Source organism: Dermochelys coriacea, chromosome 1, assembly GCF_009764565.3.
Source record: "Dermochelys coriacea isolate rDerCor1 chromosome 1, rDerCor1.pri.v4, whole genome shotgun sequence".
NCBI classification, from domain to species: Eukaryota; Metazoa; Chordata; order Testudines; family Dermochelyidae; genus Dermochelys; species Dermochelys coriacea.
The window spans coordinates 55,146,875-55,166,701 of record NC_050068.2 but is presented as its reverse complement, the minus strand read 5'-3'; the positions used below and the strand labels follow the sequence as shown (position 1 = coordinate 55,166,701).

The following is a 19,827-nucleotide window of genomic DNA, read 5'->3' as shown; positions in this document are numbered from 1 at the left end:
TATTAGATCATAACCTGATCAGATGTTTCCAAGAGGTTCTTTGTATAAGAAGAGCCTACTATAAAGGTTAATCCTATGGTAAGGCATTTATCAGCCTTCTGAAGATCCCTTGATTATGTCTGGAATGGATTTCAGACCAGCCAGAGAAGCAAGGATTCTGGAGTTTAGACACCTCTATGATCAGTTTCATTGTAAAACAGGAAATTGAATGTAAACAATTTTTATTTTTTAATATAAAGTAACTTAAATTTCAAAACAAAATTGTATCAACTCCAAAAAATTACAACTTCTGTGTTTAGAAAATGTGTTTAGAAAGTGGAGGCGGATCTTTTGATAATTTTGAAAATATTTTTTCAATTTTTTGTTGAAGTTGGAAATTTGTCACAACCATTCTTTTCCCATGAACAATTTCGGTTTCCACAAATCAGCATTTTCCTTTGAAAAAGCTTTTCATCAAGAAATTCTCACCCTGCTCTACATATGAGGGTTAGCCCCATTGCTGCTGTGAAGCTCCAAGTGGCCAGACACAAAAACTGTGAGTTCAACTATGAGCCCCAAGGTTACCTCCAGCCACTTGCTTAATACAATTCAACTAGAGGGCTAGAATACAGGCTTCAGACACTGCCAGTCGTTCCTGTTGAAGCTGTTTCACTTTGTATAAATATCAATTGAGCCAGAAACAAAGATAGACTCTATAACCTAGTGGGTAGGACCAAGTCCCTGTGCTGGCTGATTCAGTTCAGGGACTTGAGCTGTGGTCTCCCACACTTCAGGGATGCTCCACGGCTGGAGCACCCATGGAGAAAAATTAGCAGGTACTCAGAACCCACCGGCAGCCAAGGATAGGTTGTAGATCCTTGACGATGTGCTGGAGAGGTTTTAGTTGGAGGCTGAAGGTGACGGCTATGACCCCACATGCCCCACAGTATGCCAACGATTTTATGACTGACTTAGAACAACGCTTCCTTAGCTCTTGTCCCCGAAAGCCCTACTCTACTTGCACTACATTGATGACGTCTTCATCATCTGCACCCACGGGAAAGAGGCCCTTGAGGAATTCCACCAAGATTTCAACAATTTCCACCCCACCATCAACTTCAGCCTGGACCAGTCCACACAAGAGATCCACTTCCTGGACACTATGGTGCTAATACACGATGGTCACATAAACACCACCCTATATCGGAAACCTACTGACCGCTATTCCTACTTACGTGCCTCCAGCTTTCATCCAGATCACACCACACGATCCATTGTCTACAGCCAAGCTCTACGATATAACCGCATTTGCTCCAATTCCTCAGACAGAAACAAACACCTAGAAGATCTCTATCAAGCATTCTTAAAACTATAATATACACCTGGTGAAGTGAAGAAACAGATTGACAGAGCCAGAAGGGTACCCAGAAGTCACCTACTACAGGACAGGCCCAACAAAGAAAGTAACAGAACGCCACTAGCCATCACCCTCAGCCCCCAACTAAAACCTCTCCAGCACATCATCAAAGATCCACAACCTATCCTGAAAGATGATCCCTCATTCTCATAGACCTTGGGAGACAGGCCAGTCCTCGCTTACAGACAGCCCCCCAACCTGAAGCAAATGCTCACCAGCAACTACACACCACACAACAAAAACACTAACCCAGGAACCTATCCCTGCAATAAACCCTGTTGCCAACTGTGTCCACATATCTATTCAGGGAACATCATCATAGGGCCTAATCACATCAGCCACACTATCAGAGGCTCGTTCACCTGCACATCTACCAATGTGATATATGCCATCATGTGCCAGCAATGTTCCTCTTCCATGTACATTGGCCAAGCCGGACAGTCTCTACGCAAAAGAATAAATGGACACAGATCAGACATCAAGAATTAAAACATTCAAAAACCAGTCAGAGAACACTTCACTTTCCCTGGACACTCAATAACAGATTTAAAAGTGGCAATTCTTCAACAACAAATCTTAAAAAACAGACTCCAATGAGAAACTGCAGAACTGGAATTAATTTGCAAACTGGACCCCATCAAATTAGGCCTGAATAGAGACTGGGAATGGAAGGGTCACTACAAAAACTAATTTCCCCATACTAATTTCCCCTTACTGTTACTCACACCTTCTTGTCAACTGTTTGAAATGGGCCACCTTGATTACCACTACAAAAGTGATTTTTCCTCCCTTGGTATTCTACTATTGAGAATAGCCATTTCCATTTTAATTGAATTGTCTCGTTAGCACTGACCTCCCACTTGGTAAGGCAACTCCCATCTTTTCATGAACTGTGTATTTATACCTGCTTACTGTATTTCTCACTACATGCATCTGATGCAGTGGGTTTTAGCCCATGAAAGTTTATGCCCAAATAAATGTGTTATTCTTTAAGGTGCCACAAGTACTCCTTGCTGTTAGGACTAAGTGAGACATTAAGAGTGATTAGTGTCCAGTACATAGGTACATTGGAACCTACCGTGGCAGGTTACATCTTAGAGGAATATGTCACTCATCCTCAGATACTGGTAAGGAGGGTGGGGGAGCCTGGAAAGGCCCAGATATCCTACATTGTTCCAAGAGGCATGGTACCTGATTATGTCATTGTGATATACTGCAGAGTGAATTGCTCGCATGTGGGTTCACCTTGGATGAAGAAACCTGAAATTGCACCATACAGCTGAGGCAATCAGGCTACGGTCAAGCCAAGGTTGCAAAGGCTGGAGAAGATAAATATTGTGTAACCTCATGGATCAGATGCTTCTAATATGGAACACAGACATGTTATTATAACTGGCCAGTGTTCTGCTTGGTTCCAAGAAAGATTACCCAAATAGGGGATAAAGTAATTTTTCAAGTTCCCAAGCATGAGAGCCACAATATATCAGCTGATCCCCCTGTGTTTGGTGCTGCCCTAGACTGTGTGGTATAGCTAAGCTGAGTCATACAACCATTACATTTAAATGTGCAGGCCTTAATGAGCAGACATCCAGAACATTTGTTGATTTTAAGACAGGAGAGTTGAAATATTCAAAGCAACATAGGTACACTGGGAAATGTCCCATGGCAGGAATTAGTATGCAGTATTGAGGAACATCCACAGATACGTATGATATCAATGGGCTTTGTAACTGTGTAAGCCATACTACTAGTGGAGTTAATTGCATTAATTTGGAAGGTTAGGAACTTAGTTAGGAAATTGGGAAAAAGAAGAGATGTTTAGGAAATACAGGTTTTAATGAAGCCTTAGGCCTTGTGTAGCAAAGGGGCATAGGCTCCCTTGGAGATTGACAGCGAGGGAGGGCCAGCTGCCCCATGGTGGGAGGAACCAGGAAAGCCATGCCTGGAAGCAGAGGGGGTGGGACAGGAACAGAAATTATAAAGGGCAGGCCTTGTAGCTCGGTTGTGCTGAAGTTGCCAAGGGAGGTAGATGTCATCATCCTCCTGCTGGAGCTGAAGCCTAGTGAGGACTTCTGCTGTCCTGAGGACTTGTCTGAACTGTCTGAGCAACCTGATACTGAAGAGCAGCTGGGATTACCACTTGCAATGTATCCAGGGGAGACGGAGGACAACCCTGAGATCCAGGTACAACCCCAGGGAAGGGTAGCAAGTGGCCCAGGGACAGCTGACTACTGTCTGGCTGAGTTGCTGCCTGAGTTCGGGTCAGTGTGTTGTGGTTGGATCCCTGCTGACCCAGTGGCAGACCACTGTGCCACTGTTAGGGCCCTGGGCTGGGATGTGGTGGAATTGGGTAGGCCTGTGTCCCCCTATCCCCTTCCACCCCACCCCTGGGGTGGCAGCCTCCCCACCTTTGGCCAGGAGGCCTGTGTGAATCTACTGCCCACTGAGCTGGGATGCTAGACTGTTTGCTGGGTGCTGAACCCCTGCCTGAGCCCCCTAGACTGTTTGCTGAAGGCCTGGGCCCCTGAACTATTTATGGCTCTACCCTGCCTAAGGGTTGGAGCCAGAGACTGCTAATTTCACCCTTTACTTAGACTGTTTCAGGAGCACATCAGCAAAGGGGCATGGCCTTCCTCAAACACTGAGAGTGAGGGAGAGCTCTACCCATCTATACGCTCATACCTTGTCTACACTAAAGAGTTAAGTAGACTTAAGTTATGTTGATGACCATATTCCGCTTTAATTACATCACTTATGCACATCCACACAATGCTCCTTGTATCAGCAAAGCATGTCCACAGTCGGTACTTTTGCATCCACAGAGAGAGCATTGCATCATAGGTAACTAGCACACTGTGCAACTCCCCACCCTCTGCTGCTGGGAGATCTGGGAATGGATCATAGGGGTGTGCTCACCATCCCATGATGCAGTTCTTTCTGTCCCATCATTCCATGGGTTTCTGACTTCATTTTGTGCTGTTTTTTAACTGCCCTTCTAAACTTTGCAACCACCATCTCTGCCTTAAAGCAGGGATCCTGAACTGCTGACCAGTCTGTGGATGAGTCTGTGGATGAGCCTAATGAACACAGTATTTCATGAGCTGGGAAACAAACTGAATTTGTGGTGCTTGCCCTGCTGTGTGCAATGGAAAGAAACAATTCAAGATTGCTGCTGGCATTCATGGAGCAGCTGCACCTGGTGGATGGTTGGTACTGGGCTCTGGAAACAAGCACTGAGTGATGGGATTGCATTGTGATGCATATATGGAATGATTAACAGTGGCTGCAGAATTTTCAGAAGTGCAAAACTATCTTCCTAGAACTGTGTGCGGAGCTTGCCGTTGCCCTGAGGTGCAAGGACACCCAGAATGAGAACTGCCTTCACTGTGAAAAAGCGTGTGGTGATTGCTGTGTGGAAGCTGGCAAATCCAAACTGCTAACAGTCAGTCAAGAATTAGTTTGGAGTTGGAAAGTCCACCGTGGGGGTTGCAGTGATGCAAGTATGCAGAGCCATTAATTATCTCCTGCTATGAAAGATTGTGACTCTGGGTGATGTGCAGGAAATAACTGATGGTTTTGCAGCAATGGGATTCCTGAACTATGGTGGGGCAATAGATGGAATGCATAACCCATATTTCGCCCTAGACCATATTGCGACAGAATACATCAATCAAAAGGGCTACTTTTCCATAGTCTTGCAGGTGCTGGTACATTACTGGAGCCGTCTCACTGACATCAGTGAGGGTTGTTCAGGGAAAGTTCATGATGAATGCATCTTTCAGAACACTGGACTGTACAGAAAGCTGCATACTAGCACTTTTTTTCCAGATCAGAAGATTCTTGTGGGGATGTGCAAATGCCCATAGTGATCCTGGGAGTCCCGACGTACCCCTTGCTCCCATGGCTCCTGAAGCCTTTCGCTGGGAACCTAGACAGCAGCAAGGAGTGCTTCAACAACAGGCTCAGCAGGTGCCGAATGACTGTTGAATGTGCCTTTGGCAGATTAATAGGTCACTGGCGCTGCCATTTTGACAGGTTAGACCTCAATGAGGAAAATATTCCGATGATCATAGCAGCCTGCGGTCCTCTGTAAAACACTTGTGAAGTGAAGGGTGAAAAGTTTCCCCAGGGGTGGAGTGCTGAGGTGAGTCATCTGACTGCCAATTTTGAACAGCCAGATACCAGGGCAATTCAAATGGCTCAGTGGGGGGGCTATTGGAATCAGGGAGGGCCTGAAGGAACATTTTGATAACAAGCATTAGTAATGCATCTTTATCTGATGTATTTGGTCAGACAATGTTTACTTGCTGCCTTAAATAACTCAATAATACTTGCTTCCTGAGTTTTAATTGTAGTGAGCAAAAGTTCCTGTCAATAGCCACTCTGTTTCAATTTTAGCAGCAACTACCATGTGCATGACACAAATAAAGACTCATTTGGTTTCAAATATCATACTTTAATTAAAGGATAAAATACTTCCCCCCTCCCCTCTCAAGTGGGACATGGCAATGAGGAGCAGTCTCTTGGTTCAGGCTCTCACAGCTGTGTATAACTCTGGTTTCATGATGAAAACTGGTCTCTAGGGGTGGATTGCAAAGGGTGGGAACAGGCGAGCAATGTATTGGGGGAGTTTGGGGCAGGCACGGAATGGCGTTCTGTATGGGCTGCATCTGTTGACTGCAACATTTCTCTAAACATATCCTCCTGGTGCGCTTCCTTATCTGACAGAAGTGCCCTGCCAGTGTGTAGGGGTTGGTCCTCAAGGACACATCTGCAGAAGCCAAAGAAACAATGAACAGAGACAGTATTGAGAGTGCACTCAAAGCCATGAATCACAAGTCACATACACCTCTTTCTCACAGTCCCTTTGCTAGCACATAACTAGGCAAGAGTACCAAATATGATGAGATCGGCAGGGTGGGGGAGCTGGGAAGGGAGAATGGATAAGAAGAGACAGAGGATCTGGGTGGTTTTGTGAGGAGGGTCACTACATGCACCTAAAGAGGGTATTCTGAATGTTGGTACCCTTTTCCACAGGCTGAGGTAATTGAACCTGATATTTCACTCCTGACAGTAATTCAAGATGCAAGGCTGCATCTCCTGCATGCATGCAGCTTCAGACCGGGTCTGTATGCTGCTCGCCTGTGTGCTGATTTGGTCCCTGCAGCAGTAATTGCCACTTGGCACAGCAAAGTTTCCTACGGCAGAGGCAGAACAAGGCAGATCTGCCAAGAAACCTTTGGCAGAGGATTGCTGAGTGCCACACAAAAGTTTCCTAGAGATTTCTGTGGAGGATTCCCAGGACATCCCAGTATACATTAACAAACTGTTCTGCTGGATACCCCCCACTGCATAGGCTCTGTTGTTAATTTCTATATCTTATTCCTCCTCTACCATATAACAAAGTAAATGGGACTTCAATCTCCTATCCCTGTGCAGTATCGAAGAAAATGTGTGCTTACCAGAGCTTGCTTCTCCTGCTTCATGAGCGCCAGAGTGCTGGGAATGGCTAGACCCCTCTGGGGTTGAAAATAGGTCCTGGCTTGCCATACCACCAGACAACCCTGTTGCATGTCCCACATCCAACTCCACTTCCTCATCCACCACTTTGTCCTCTGGATTGACTCCGCTGGCCCCTAGCTCCATTCCCCCCGAAGTATCCATGAAGCTCTTGGCAGTGGGGTGACTGACAAGGATAGCGTGCAGTTGCTCATAGAAGTGGCATGTCTTCAGCGCTGCACCAGAGTGATGGTTGGCCTCCCTTGCCTTCTGATGCACCTGCCTCAGCTCCTTGATCTTAGCATGGCACTGCTGCATGTCCCTTTCGTGTCCCTTCTGCATGCCATGAGCAATCTACCCATAGATATCAAAGTTCCTATGGCTTGAGCAAAGCTGCAGCTGTACAGCCTCTTCTCTCCGCAGATCCAGCAGCTCTAGTGTACTCCAGAGCAGAACTCCGTTCGAAAAGACAAAATGCCACAATATTTGAAAAAATCTCCAATGGCATGAAGGACAGAGGCTATAACAGGGACCTGCAGCAGTGCTGCGTGAAAATTAAGGAGCTCAGGCAAGCTACCAAAAAACCAGAGAGGCAAACGGCCGCTCCAGTTCAGAGCCCCAGACATACCACTTCTATGATGAGCTACATGCCATTCTAGGGGGTGCAGCCACCACTACCCCAACCCTGTGCTTTGACTCCATCCAAGGAGTGGGAGGCAACACGGAAGCAGGTTTTGGGGGCGAGGAAGATGATGAGGAGGAGGAGGAGGAGGAGGAGGAGGAGGAGGTTGTAGATAGCTCACAGAAAGGAAGCGGAGAAACTGGTGGAGAAGGGACCTCTGGTGAGTGTACCTTTGTAAATATTATACATGGTTTAACAGCAAGCATGTTTAATGATTAATTTGCCCTGGCATTTGCGGCCAGTACAGCTACTGGAAAAGTCTGTTAACGTGTCTGGGGATGGAGTGGAAATTCTCCAGGGACATCTCCATAAATCTCTCCTGGATGTACTCCCAAAGCCTTTGCAAAAGGTTTCTGAGGAGGGCAGCCTTATTCCATCCTCCATGGTAGGACACTTTACCATGCCAGGCCAGTAGCACGTAATCATTGCAGAACAAAGCATTGCAGCGTATGGTCCTGGTGTTTGCTGGCATTCAAACAATATCTGTTCTTTATCTCTTTGTGTTACCCTCAGGAGAGTGATATCATTCACGGTCACCTGGTTGAAATAGAGTGGTTGTAGTAAGCAGACATTCAGAGGTGCCTGTTCCTGCTGGGCTGTTTGCCTGTGGCTGAAGAGAAATCTTCCCCACTGTTAGCCACGTTGTGGGGGGAGGGTGAAGCCATCGTCCCAGAGAATTGGGCATGGTAGGGGGGCAGGTTAGTTGGGTTTCTGCCGCACGTGAACCCGGAAACCGCAGCCCCTCCTTTTAAATTGCCAACCCATTTTTAATGGCCAACGCAACGGCTACTTCGTATGGGAAATGAGGGCGCTGCTGTTTGAAACCATTCCCACATGTTATGAAGGTTAAAGAAGCCAAAAGACTGTGGCTTACCATGGCTACCTGCAAGCCGAATTCTGCTGCCCGGCCCTGCGTGAGTGATCTCTCACACCAAACCAGCACACTCTCAATAAGAGGCAAAATGCGACCTTGTAATGAAAGTACATGTGCTATGTAATGTTAACAGCAAGGTTTACCATGCAAGAGTGTACCCATTGTTCTCTAAAATGTGTCTTTTTAATTACCACTCTTCCTTTTTTTCCCCCCTCCACCAGCTGCATATGTTTCTCTTTCCCAGAGGCTAGCGAAGATTAGAAGGTGAAAAAAATGACCTCAGGTTGTCCTCCCACGCTGACAGAACACAGCAAAATACGTGGAGGCAGACAATCTCAGAGTGCAGGAAAACACAATGTGACCGTGAGGAGAGGTGGCAGGCTGAAGATGGTAGGTGGCGTCAGCTTGCTGAAAGAAGGCAGGAGTCAATGCTCAGGCTACTGGAGGATCAAACTCATATACTTGAGCGTACGGTTGAGCTGCAGGAAAGGCAGCAGGACCACAGACCGCCGCTACAGCCCCTGTGTAACCAACCGCCCTCCTCCCCAAGTTCCATAGCCTCCTCACCCAGCCGCCCAAGAATGCGGTGGGGGGGTCCTCTGGCCACCCAGCCACTCCACCCCAGAGGATTGCCCAAGCAACAAAAGGCTGGCATTCAATAAGTTTTAAAGTGCTGCGTGGCCTTGTCCTTCCCTCCTCCACCACCCCACCCGGTGCTTCCCTCTCCACCACCCCTTCTGGGCTACCTTGGCAGTTATCCCCCTATTTGTGTGACGAATTAATAAAGAATGCATGAATGTAAAGCAGCAATGACTTTATTGCCTTTGCAAGTGGTGATCAAGGGGGAAGGGAGGGTGCTTAGCTTACAGGAAAGTAGAGTGAAACCAGGAGAAGGAGGGGAGGGTTTCCATCAAGGAGAAACAAACAGAACTTTCACACCGTAGCCTGGCCATTCCTGAAACTGGTTTTCAAAGCTTCTCTGATGCGCACTGTGCCCTCCTGTACTCTTCTAACCGCACTGGTGTCTGGCTGCACGTAATCAGCAGCCAGGCAATTTGCCTCAACCTCCCACCCCACCATAAACATCTCCCCCTTACTCTCATAGATATTGTGGAGCACACAGCAAGCAGTAATAACAATGGGAATATTGGTTTCGCTGAGGTCTAACCGAGTCAGTAATCTGCGCCAGTGCGCTTTTAAATGCCTAAATGCACATTCTACCACATTCCTCACTTGCTCAGCCTATAGTTGAACAGCTCCTGACTACTGTCAAGGGTGCTTGTGTATGGCTTCATGAGCCATGGCATTAATAAGTAGGCTGGGTCCCCAAGGAGAACTACAGGCATTTCAACACCCCCAACAGTTATTTTCTGGTCTGGAAAGTAAGTCACTTGCTGCAGCTGTTGAAACAGACCAGGGTTCCTGAAGATGCAAGTGTCATGTACCTTTCCCGGCCATCCCATGTTGATGTTGGTGAAACGTCCCTTGTGATCCACCAGTGCTTGCAGCACTACTGAAAAGTACCACTTTCAATTTATGTATGCGCTGCCTTGGTGCTCCATCTATCGCCCCACCACAGTTAGGGAATCCCATTGCAGCAGAGCCATCCACTATGACCTGCACATTTGCCAGAGTCACTACCCTTGATATCTGCAGCTCAGTGATAGCGTTGGCTACTTGCATCACAGCAGCCTCTATGGTAGATTTGCCCACTCCAAACTGACCGACCGGTAGCTGTCTGGCATTGCAAGCTTCCACAAGGCTATCGCCACTCGCTTCTCAACTGTGAGGGCTGCTCTCATCTTGGTATTCTTGTGCCTCAGGGCAGGAGAAAACAAGTCACAAATTTCCATGAAAGTGCCCTTACGCATGCGAAAGTTTCATAGCCACTGGGAATCATCCCAGACCTGCAACACTATGCGGTCCCACCACTCTGTGCTTGTTTCCCGGGCCCAGAATTGGCATTCCATGCCATGAACCTGCCCAGCTGACACCATGATGCCCACATGGGTACAGGGCCTGTACTTTGTGAGAAGTCTATGTCCACATCCTCATCACTCTCGTCACCGCGCTGCAGTCACCTCCTCCTCACCTGGTTTCGCTTTTCTTTCAGGTTATGGTTCTGCATATCCTGCTGGATAACATGTGCGGTGTTTATAGTGCTCATAATTGCCGCGGTGATCTGAGCAGGCTCCATGTTCCCAGTGCTATGGCGTCTGCGCTGAAAAAAGGTGCGAAACGATTGTCTGTTGTTGCTCTGACGGAGGGAGGGGCAACTGACAACATGGCTCACAGGGTTGGCTTACAGGGAATTAAAATCAATAAAGGGGGTGGCTTTGCATCAAGGAGCAACAGAATGGCCCCCTCAAGGACAGAACTCAAAAGCCTGGGTTTAGCAGGCCGTTGATTTCACAGAGGGACGGAGGAAGGGAGGAGAAAATGAATACAAAACAAATCTGGCCTTTTTCTTGTTTTGATCCACTTCATCTATCTTTATAAATCTTTCTGGCAGAAGACAGTTCAGTATGACTGCTGGCCATCGTCATCTCCTGGCTGCTCATTAGAAGACAGTGAGGTAGGACTGCTGGCAGGACTGAATTGCCATGAGACGAAACTTAAAGGGAAATAACCTGGCTGAGTCACTCCCATGTTTGCCCAGGCGCCCCTGACCGACCTCACCGAGGTTGGCTAAAAGAGCACCCTAGAGTACGGCGATGACGGCTACCAGTCATACTGCACTGTCTGCTGCCAAAAGGCAATAGCTGCTGCTGTGTAGCAAAGCAGTAACGCGTCTGCCAGCACCCAGGAGACATACGGTGACAGTGAGCTGAGCAGGCTCCGTACTTGCCGTGGTATGGCGTCTGCACAGGTAACCCAGGAAAAAAGGCGCGAAACGATTGTCTGCCATTGCTTACACAGAGGGAAGGAGGGAGGGAAGGGGGTGCTGACGATATGTATCCAGAACCACCCGCAACAATGTTTTTGCCCCATCAGGCATTGGGATTTCTACCCAGAATTCAAATGGGTGACAGAGACTGCGGGAACTGTGGGATAGCTACTCACAATGCAATGTTCCGGAAGTCGACAGTTGTCTCGGTACTGTGGACGCAATCCGCCTACTTAATGCTGACTAAATGCACTTAGAACATTGTGTGGCGACACACACAATCGACTGTATAAAAACGCTTTCTACAAAACTGACTTCTATAAATTCGACCTAATTTTGTAGTGTAGACATAGCCTTAAAAAGATTCTCCAACTTTGTGATTCTGTCTAGTCAGGAGCCAGCTCAAGATAAGGCTGCAGGCTAATTCACTCATTCTAATAGAAATCAAAGGAGTGTCCAAAGGTATTGTACTGTAATCATGCCAATTCACTTGTATGTTAGTTTAGTTCCAAGGAAATGTTAATGGTATTGTCTTCACTTATCTATAATCTGCTGATTGCTATTTCATTACATTATATATATCCTTGTAATTAGTTAACCACAGATCAAAAGTGTGGGTTAGTGTTAAGATGTTTGCTATTACATTACTATACATTTACGTTGTGTGTATCCCTGTAATTAAATTACCCATCAAAGGCGACTGGAGTCTTGGAAATGTAAATGAAGAAGAGTGCTACTTTCAAAGCAAGGGCCGTTGTGTTCAACAATGGAAATTCACAGATTTAGTCTGCATTTCCTACTCATCAACCCCACGTGGGTGAAGCCACTGTGCAGATTATAGCTTCTTTCCAGAAAACAAATATTGATTCAAGGAATTGTCCTCTATTGTTGACTGTTTGGACTCGGACCGGGAAGATACCAAATGCAAAGCGGAGATCGCCAGAGGCAATCTGGGTTACCCTGAAAAGACTTTGAGGAGACTGGCAGTTTATTACATCACTGCCACCATTTGGGTTACAAACTGTGATTTACCTATTATATTTTACCTGCTTTAGCCTCTCAATAACTCTAATTCCTTTTCTTAACTAATAAACCTATAGTTAATTTAACAGAGAATTCCCTGCCAGCATTGTCTTTGGCATGAGATCCAGGCAGGGGTGAAAGTAAGTCTAGGGACTTATGGGACGGGGCTGGGCTGGGGCCAGCTCTGGCCCCCAGAAGGGGCGGGGCCTAGGGTGGAAGGGGCGGGGCTTGGGGAGGTCAGAGCCAGCCCCAGCCCAGCCTGTACCAGCAAGTGCCTTCTTCCCCCTCCCCAGGGTAACAGCGGCAGCTGGGGGTTCTGGCAGCAGTTTAAAGGGCCCTGGACCCTTTAAATCATCCCCAGAGCCCTGCTGCCGGAGCCTTGGGGAAGCAGCAGTGGGGCTCCGAGGATGATTTAAAGTGCCCAGGGCCCTGCCGCCGCTACTGCCCCGGGCCCTTTAAATCACCACCCCAGCCCTGCCGCTGCTACCCCAGGTAGCCCAGCAGCGGGGCTCTGGGAGCAATTTAAAGGGCCTGGGGCTCCAGCCACTGCTGGGAGCTGCAGGCCCTTTAAATTGCGCCTGGGGAAGCCGATCCACCCTGGTACAGTGCACCAGCTCTTGCCGGTACGCTGTACTGGCTTACTTTCACCTCTGGATCCAGGGAACCAAATTGATCTGGGGTAAAAGTGACTGATCCTTTGGGATTGGCCAAATGCGATATGATTTTTGGCTTATATAACCTTTTATCACAAAGTCCAGTTTGTCTTTGTGGCACGATAGGTGGGGGAACCTAAGGGACTGTCTGTGACTCCTTGGTAAGATGAATATAGTGACCCAGGAGTTCACATTTGTTACTGGCTTGATGAAATCTAATTATAGAATATATTACCAGTTTGGGATGTCTGCCCTGTTTTCTGACAATCTGACCTGAGATTGGCACTCACAGTTGTGAGCCACTCCAGACTGCATGACAGATTTCACGGTGGGGAGTGTTGGGCACAAAGGCATCCATAGGCCTGACAGTGTTCTGCTGTGGATTTTAAGACTGTTCTGAAAATGTTTAACAGTGTAAGTACAAGTAGAACTATGTATGTGTAAATAGTTATAGACTAATCATATTTGTGAGACTAAGAAAAGAAAGTAATTAAAAAACTAGAAAACATTGGTTTGAGCTAACTGTACTGATGGGGAGGAGAGTTAACATGGAAATGGGAGACACATACAATGTATAAGTAAAAAGTTGTAAATAAGTCTGTGTAACAAAGGGAGGTTGAAGCTATATTGTCCAGTGCTGGAGGCAACTTTGAGGAGATCGTCTAGATGAGTTTTTCATTTGTGCATAATTGATTACTACTTTCTGAGTAGTTTGCCTTATCATAAAGATTTGTTAGATAGACTAATTTGCTGAGTAAGCAAATCTCAAACACCTTCCACAGGACTAAGTCTGCATAACCATTCCCTGTAGTTCCACTCCATCTGCTGAGCTCTTTTATGATGAGGTCCAGATGTTCATTCTAACAAATTATGGCAGAGAGGGGGCTGGCCCCATCTCCCTTTAAAAGGGAGCATTCACACTGTGATAATTTGTTTTGCTGTGTGTGTTGTGGACACTTTTACACTAGGGATTGGATTGGAATGAGAGGCCCCAATGCAAATACCTACACATGGGCTTAATTTTACTACCCTGAGTAGTCACAGGAGTAAAGTTAAGCATGTGCATAAGTGTTTGCAGAATCAGGGCCATATTTTGTTGGAATGTTTACCTGATAGGCTCCAGTTCTGCAACTGCTGTGCCCACATGCAACCCCATTGTCTTTCCTAGTGTTGTATATAGGCACAGTAGTATACATATACAGATCACACTGTACAGTTGGATCATATTTATTTATTGTAAAATGCTTTGAAGATGAAATGGGCAATATGAACTGCTGTCTGTGAAAAAACACCCTTTTATGCTCCCCCCCATGCCCTACTAATCACCATGACCTGCTGGCCTTATTTAATTCCTTACATATTATTCATATTACTACCCCTACAAATAATTTTCTTATAAAATAGAACTGGACCTAGATTTGGTCTTCCCCAGAGTTTGGGGTATCCAGCAGCTGCTCCAAGAGTTGGTCCATTCCATTCACCAGCTGCTAAGTTTGGATTTGTAGGTTGACTTCCACACGGGGGGCCTCCATCAGCTGGTTGAGCCATTTATGGAGCATACGCCCAGCTGAATAATTTGGATCTGGGTCTGAACTTCTTTAGGGGGATCAGATTCTGGCTCCAGGTGGCTGGTTTGGCCCAATCTTTAATAGCTACAGCTTGGACTAGAAGTTGAGGCGGGACCCTGGATCCCAAGTGCCTGAATTTTGGGCACATTCAGACGCACAGAGGTACTGTGGCACCCAGCCTGTCTCAAGCGGGAAGTGCCTGTCCAGCTGCGGGGCCTGGCCTGGCTCCCGCGCCCATCTGGCTGCCCTGCGCTCACAGTCACCCCGCACCCGGGGCCGCACGCGCCGAGGCCTGGCGGGGCGGCGGCCAGCAGAGGGCGCAGCGCGCTGGGTTAGGACGCCGGAGGCAGCCGCAGCCGGACTAGCGGGGCGGGGAAGCCGGCGGCTGTGGCCTGGTGGCGGGGTTCCCGGCCGCTCGGAGGCGCCGCCATGGACCGGTTCGCGTGGGCTAGCGGCCTGCTGGAGATCAACGAGACCCTGGTGATCCAGCAGCGCGGGGTGCGGCTTTACGACGGGGAGGAGAAGGTAAAGGGAGCGCCCGGCTCGGGCCTAGCGGCGGCCGGGGCCTGACACCCGCCCTGGCCCAGCGATCACCGCCGGTACCCTGGGGAGGGGCAGCCGGGGCACCCCGCCCAGGAGCCCCCCCGCGGCTGAGTGCCCCGGCCACGGAGCCCCGAGCTAGCCCTGGCCGCCGCAGTGCTCCTCTCTCTGCCGGCCGGGCTGCCCCCCGCCCAGCGGCGGTAAGTGGCTCGCTGTCCGGGGGATGGAGCCGGCGGTACCGGCCGGAAGCTAGGTCCCGCCGGGTGTTTTTGATGCGCGGGTTGCTTTGTGGTAGACCAGGAGCAAACGCCCTCTAGCCGGGAAGAAATGGAAGCCCCGGGTGGGTCAGGGCGGGCTTCGGACTGGACACCCAGCGGGCTGCTTCGGCTCTCAACTCCTCTCCCTAATGGCAAGAAACGTAGGGCAGGAAGGGACCCCGCGTCCGTCCTCTGTCCAGCACGCTGCGCTCGCAGCGGGGCAAAACCTGCAGCGCCAATCGCCCTGTTGGAAACGGCGAGCTGCTCTAGGGCGTTGGTACCGGCGGGAAGGGAGGGCCCTGCCGGCTTTCCTGGGGGAAAGTTTATACAGCTGAAAAGGAAGCGTGTCCGGATCAGTGTTGTTCTCCTGTAATAATTCTGTCTGTGGCTTCATCAGCTTGGCTGGCTGTGTTCCCAGCAAAACCAGGCTGTTCTCAAAATATTTGATTAAGCAGGGTGCTATACTATGACCACATATAATGCTTCAAAAATCAGTGTCTACCCAGCTTGTTTGTTACATTTGTTGTTAATTGCGTGTCTGTTTTGTTCTGGTCTAGGTAAAGTTTGATGCTGGGGTATTGCTACTTAGCACACACCGACTGATCTGGAGAGATCTGAAAATTCATGTAAGTACCCCATCGTTTTTGTACGTGGGTTGACTATACATTCCATAATCAACCATAGGTAACTTTTAGTGATGCGACCGTGCAAGGAAGAACTCATTTTTATGTGACTAAACTTTTTCCTCCCTGTGTAAGTGCCTTATGCTCACAACATGGAGAGGCAATATAGTCTGATCAAGTGGAGTTGGAAATTTTAAGATAATTTACCAACATGTTCGTAGCCCAGTGAGTAACTCATTCCTTTTTCCCTCTTCCCCCAACCATTCACGCAGACCCAAAAACAACACAGAAAAGACAAAAAAAGAACCCGTATAAAGACATCCGTACTGGGTCAGACCAATGGTCCATTTAGCCCAGTATCCAGTCTTTAACATTGGCCAATGCCAGGTGCTTTAGATGGAATGAACAGAATAGGGCAATTTTGAGTCGTCCAATCCTGGCTTCTGGCAGTAGGAAGTTTAGGGACACCTGGAGCATGGGGTTGCGTCCCTGACCATTATGGTTAATAACCAGGGCTTATCCTCCATGAACTTATTTAATACCTTTTTGAACATAGTAATACGTTTGGCCTTCACAGCATCCCATGGCATTCCACAGGTTGACTGTGCCTTGCGTGAACAAGTACTTCCTTATGTTTGTGTTAAACCTGTTGCCTGTTAATTTCATCGGGTGACACCTGGTTCTTTTGTTATGTAAAGGACTAAATAGCACTTCTTTACTCTCTTTCTCCATACCATTCGTGATTTTATAGACCTCTATCATATCCCTTTAGCCATCTCTGAGTCTTTTTAATCTTTCCTGATATGGAAGCTGTTCCTTACCCTTCATCATTTTTGTTGCCCTTCTCTGCATCTTTTCCAACTCTAATATATCTTTTTTGAGATGAGGCAACCCAAACTGCATGCAGAATTCAAGGTATGGGCATATCATAGATTTATATAGCACTATTAGGATTTTTTTTCTTATCTATCTCTTTCCTAATGGTTCCTAACGTTCTGTTAGGATTTTTTTTTTTTACTGTTGCTGCACATTGAGCAGATGTTTTCAGGGAACTGTCCATAATGACTCTAAGAACTCTTTCTTGACTGGTAACAGCTACTTTAGATCCTATCATTTAGTATGTATAGCTGGGTTTATTTTTTCCAACATGCATTATTTTGCACTTATCAACATTGATTATCATCTGCCATTTTGTCACCCAGTTTAGTGAGATCCTTTTGTAACTCTTAGCAGTCAGCTTTGGACTTAACTATCTTCAGTAATTTTGTATTGTCTGCAAAGTTTATCTTTTCCAGATCACTTAGGAATATGTAAAATAGCACAGGTCCCAGTACAGATTATTGGGGGACCCCACTATTTATCTCTCTCCATTATGAAAACTGATCATTTATGCCTAACCTTTGTTTGTTTCTTTTAACTAGTTATTGATCCATGAGAGGCCCATCCCTCTTAGCCCGTGACTCCCTTACTTTGCTTAAGAGCCTTTGGTAAGAGACCTTGTCAAAGACTTTCTGAAAGTTCAGGTACATTGTATGACTGGATCACCTTTGTCCACATGCTTGTTGATGTCCTCAGCGAATTCTAATAGATTGGTGAGGCATGATTTCCCTTTGCAAAAGCCATATTGAGTCTTCAAATATATTGTGTTTATCTATGTGTCTGATGATTTGGTTCTTTACTGTGGTTTCAACCAATTTGGCTGGTACTCAAGTTAGGTTTGCCAGCCTGTAATTGTCAAGAGCACCTCTGGAGCCTTTTCAAAAATCAGTGTTACATTAGCTTCCCTTTAGTCATCTGGAACAGAGGCTGATTTAAACAATAGGTTACATACCACAATTACAGGTTTCAGAGTAGCAGCCGTGTTAGTCTGTATTCGCAAAAAGAAAAGGAGTACTTGTGGCAGCTTAGAGACTACAAATTTATTAGAGCATAAGCTTTCGTGAGCTACAGCTCACTTCATCGGATGCATTTGGTGGAAAAAACAGAGGGGAGATTGATATACACACACAGAGAACATGAAACAATGGCTTTATCATACACACTGTAAGGAGAGTGATCACTTAAGATAAGCCATCACCAGCAGCAGGGGCGGGAAAAGGAGGAAAACCTTTCATGGTGACAAGCAAGGTAGGCTATTTCGAGCAGTTAACAAGAATATCTGAGGAACGGTGGGGTGGGGGGGAGAAATAACATGGGGAAATATTTTTACTTTGTGTAATGACTCACCCATTCCCAGTCTCTATTCAAGCCTAAGTTAATTGTATCCAGTTTGCAAATTAATTCCAATTCAGCCGTCTCTCGTTGGAGTCTGTTTTTTTTGAAGCTTTTTTGCTGAAGGATAGCCACTCTTAGGTCTGTAATCGAGTGACCAGAGAGATTGAAGTGTTCTCCAACTGGTTTTTGAATGTTACAATTCTTGACGTCTGATTTGTGTCCATTCATTCTTTTACGTAGAGACTGTCCAGTTTGACTAATGTACATGGCAGAGGGGCATTGCTGGCACATGATGGCATATATCGCATTGGTAGATGCGCAGGTGAACGAGCCTCTGATAGTGTGGCTGATGTGATTAGGCCCTATGATGGTGTCCCCTGAATAGATATGTGGACAGAGTTGGCAACGGGCTTTGTTGCAAGGATAGGTTCCTCGGTTGGTGGTTCTGTTATGTGGTGTGTGGTTGCTGGTGAGTATTTGCTTCAGATTGCGGGGCTGTCTGTAAGCAAGGACTGGCCTGTCTCCCAAGATCTGTGAGAGTGATGGGTCGTCCTTCAGGATAGGTTGTAGATCCTTGATGATGCGTTGGAGAGGTTTTAGTTGGGGGCTGAAGGTGATGGCTAGTGGCGTTCTGTTGTTTTCTTTGTTGGGCCTGTCCTGTAGTAGGTGACTTCTGGGTACTCTTCTGGCTCTGTCAATCTGTTTCTTCACTTCAGCAGGTGGGTATTGTAGTTGTAAGAATGCATGATAGAGATCTTGTAGGTGTTTGTCTCTGTCTGAGGGGTTGGAGCAAATGCGGTTATATCGTAGAGCTTGGCTGTAGACAATGGATCGAGTGGTATGATCTGGATGAAAGCTAGAGACATGTAGGTAGGAATAGCGGTCAGCAGGTTTCCGATATAGGGTGGTGGTTATGTGACCATCGCTTATTAGCACCGCAGTGTCCAGGAAGTGGATCTCTTGTGTGGACTGGTCCAGGCTGAGGTTGATGGTGGGATGGAAATTGTTGAAATCATGGTGGAATTCCTCAAGGGCTTCTTTTCCATGGTCCAGATGATGAAGATGTCATCAATGTAGTGCAAGTAGAGTAGGGGCATTAGGAGATGAGAGCTGAGGAAGCGTTGTTCTAAGTCAGCCATAAAAATGTTGGCATATTGTGGGGCCATGCAGGTACCCATCGCAGTGCCGCTGACTTGAAGGTATACATTGTCCTCAAATGTGAAATAGTTATGGGTGAGGACAAAGTCACAAATTTCAGCCACCAGGTTAGCCATGACATTATCAGGGATACTGTTCCTGACGGCTTGTAGTCCATCTTTGTGTGGAATGTTGGCGTAGAAGGCTTCTACATCCATGGTGGCTAGGATGGTATTTTTAGGAAGATCACCAATGAACTGTAGTTTCCTCAGGAAGTCAGTGGTGTCTCGAAGATAGCTGGGAGTGCTGGTAACGTAGGGCCTGAGGAGGGAGTCTACATAGCCAGACAATCCTGCTGTCAGGGTGCCAATGCCTGAGATGATGGGGCGTCCAGGATTTCCAGGTTTATGGATCTTGGGTAGCAGATAGAATACCCCAGGTCAGGGTTCTAGGGGTGTGTCTGTGCGGATTAGT

The 19,827-nt window shown here is 47.2% G+C and overlaps 1 protein-coding gene across 2 annotated transcripts in view; it reads left to right on the top strand.

Moving 5' to 3' along the window:
- Window positions 1-14,868: 14,868 nt before the first annotated feature.
- Window positions 14,869-19,827, top strand: part of VPS36 (vacuolar protein sorting 36 homolog) — a 30,202-nt gene continuing 25,243 nt past the window's right edge. Inside the window, exons 1-2 of one of the 2 annotated variants that reach the window (XM_043504456.1) lie at window positions 14,869-15,107; window positions 15,937-16,005. In XM_043504456.1, the coding sequence (XP_043360391.1) occupies window positions 15,012-15,107; window positions 15,937-16,005 (165 nt within the window). In that variant the 5' untranslated portion in view covers window positions 14,869-15,011. The remainder of the gene's footprint in view (window positions 15,108-15,936; window positions 16,006-19,827) is intronic. The other variant, XM_038371662.2, reaches the window with a different exon arrangement.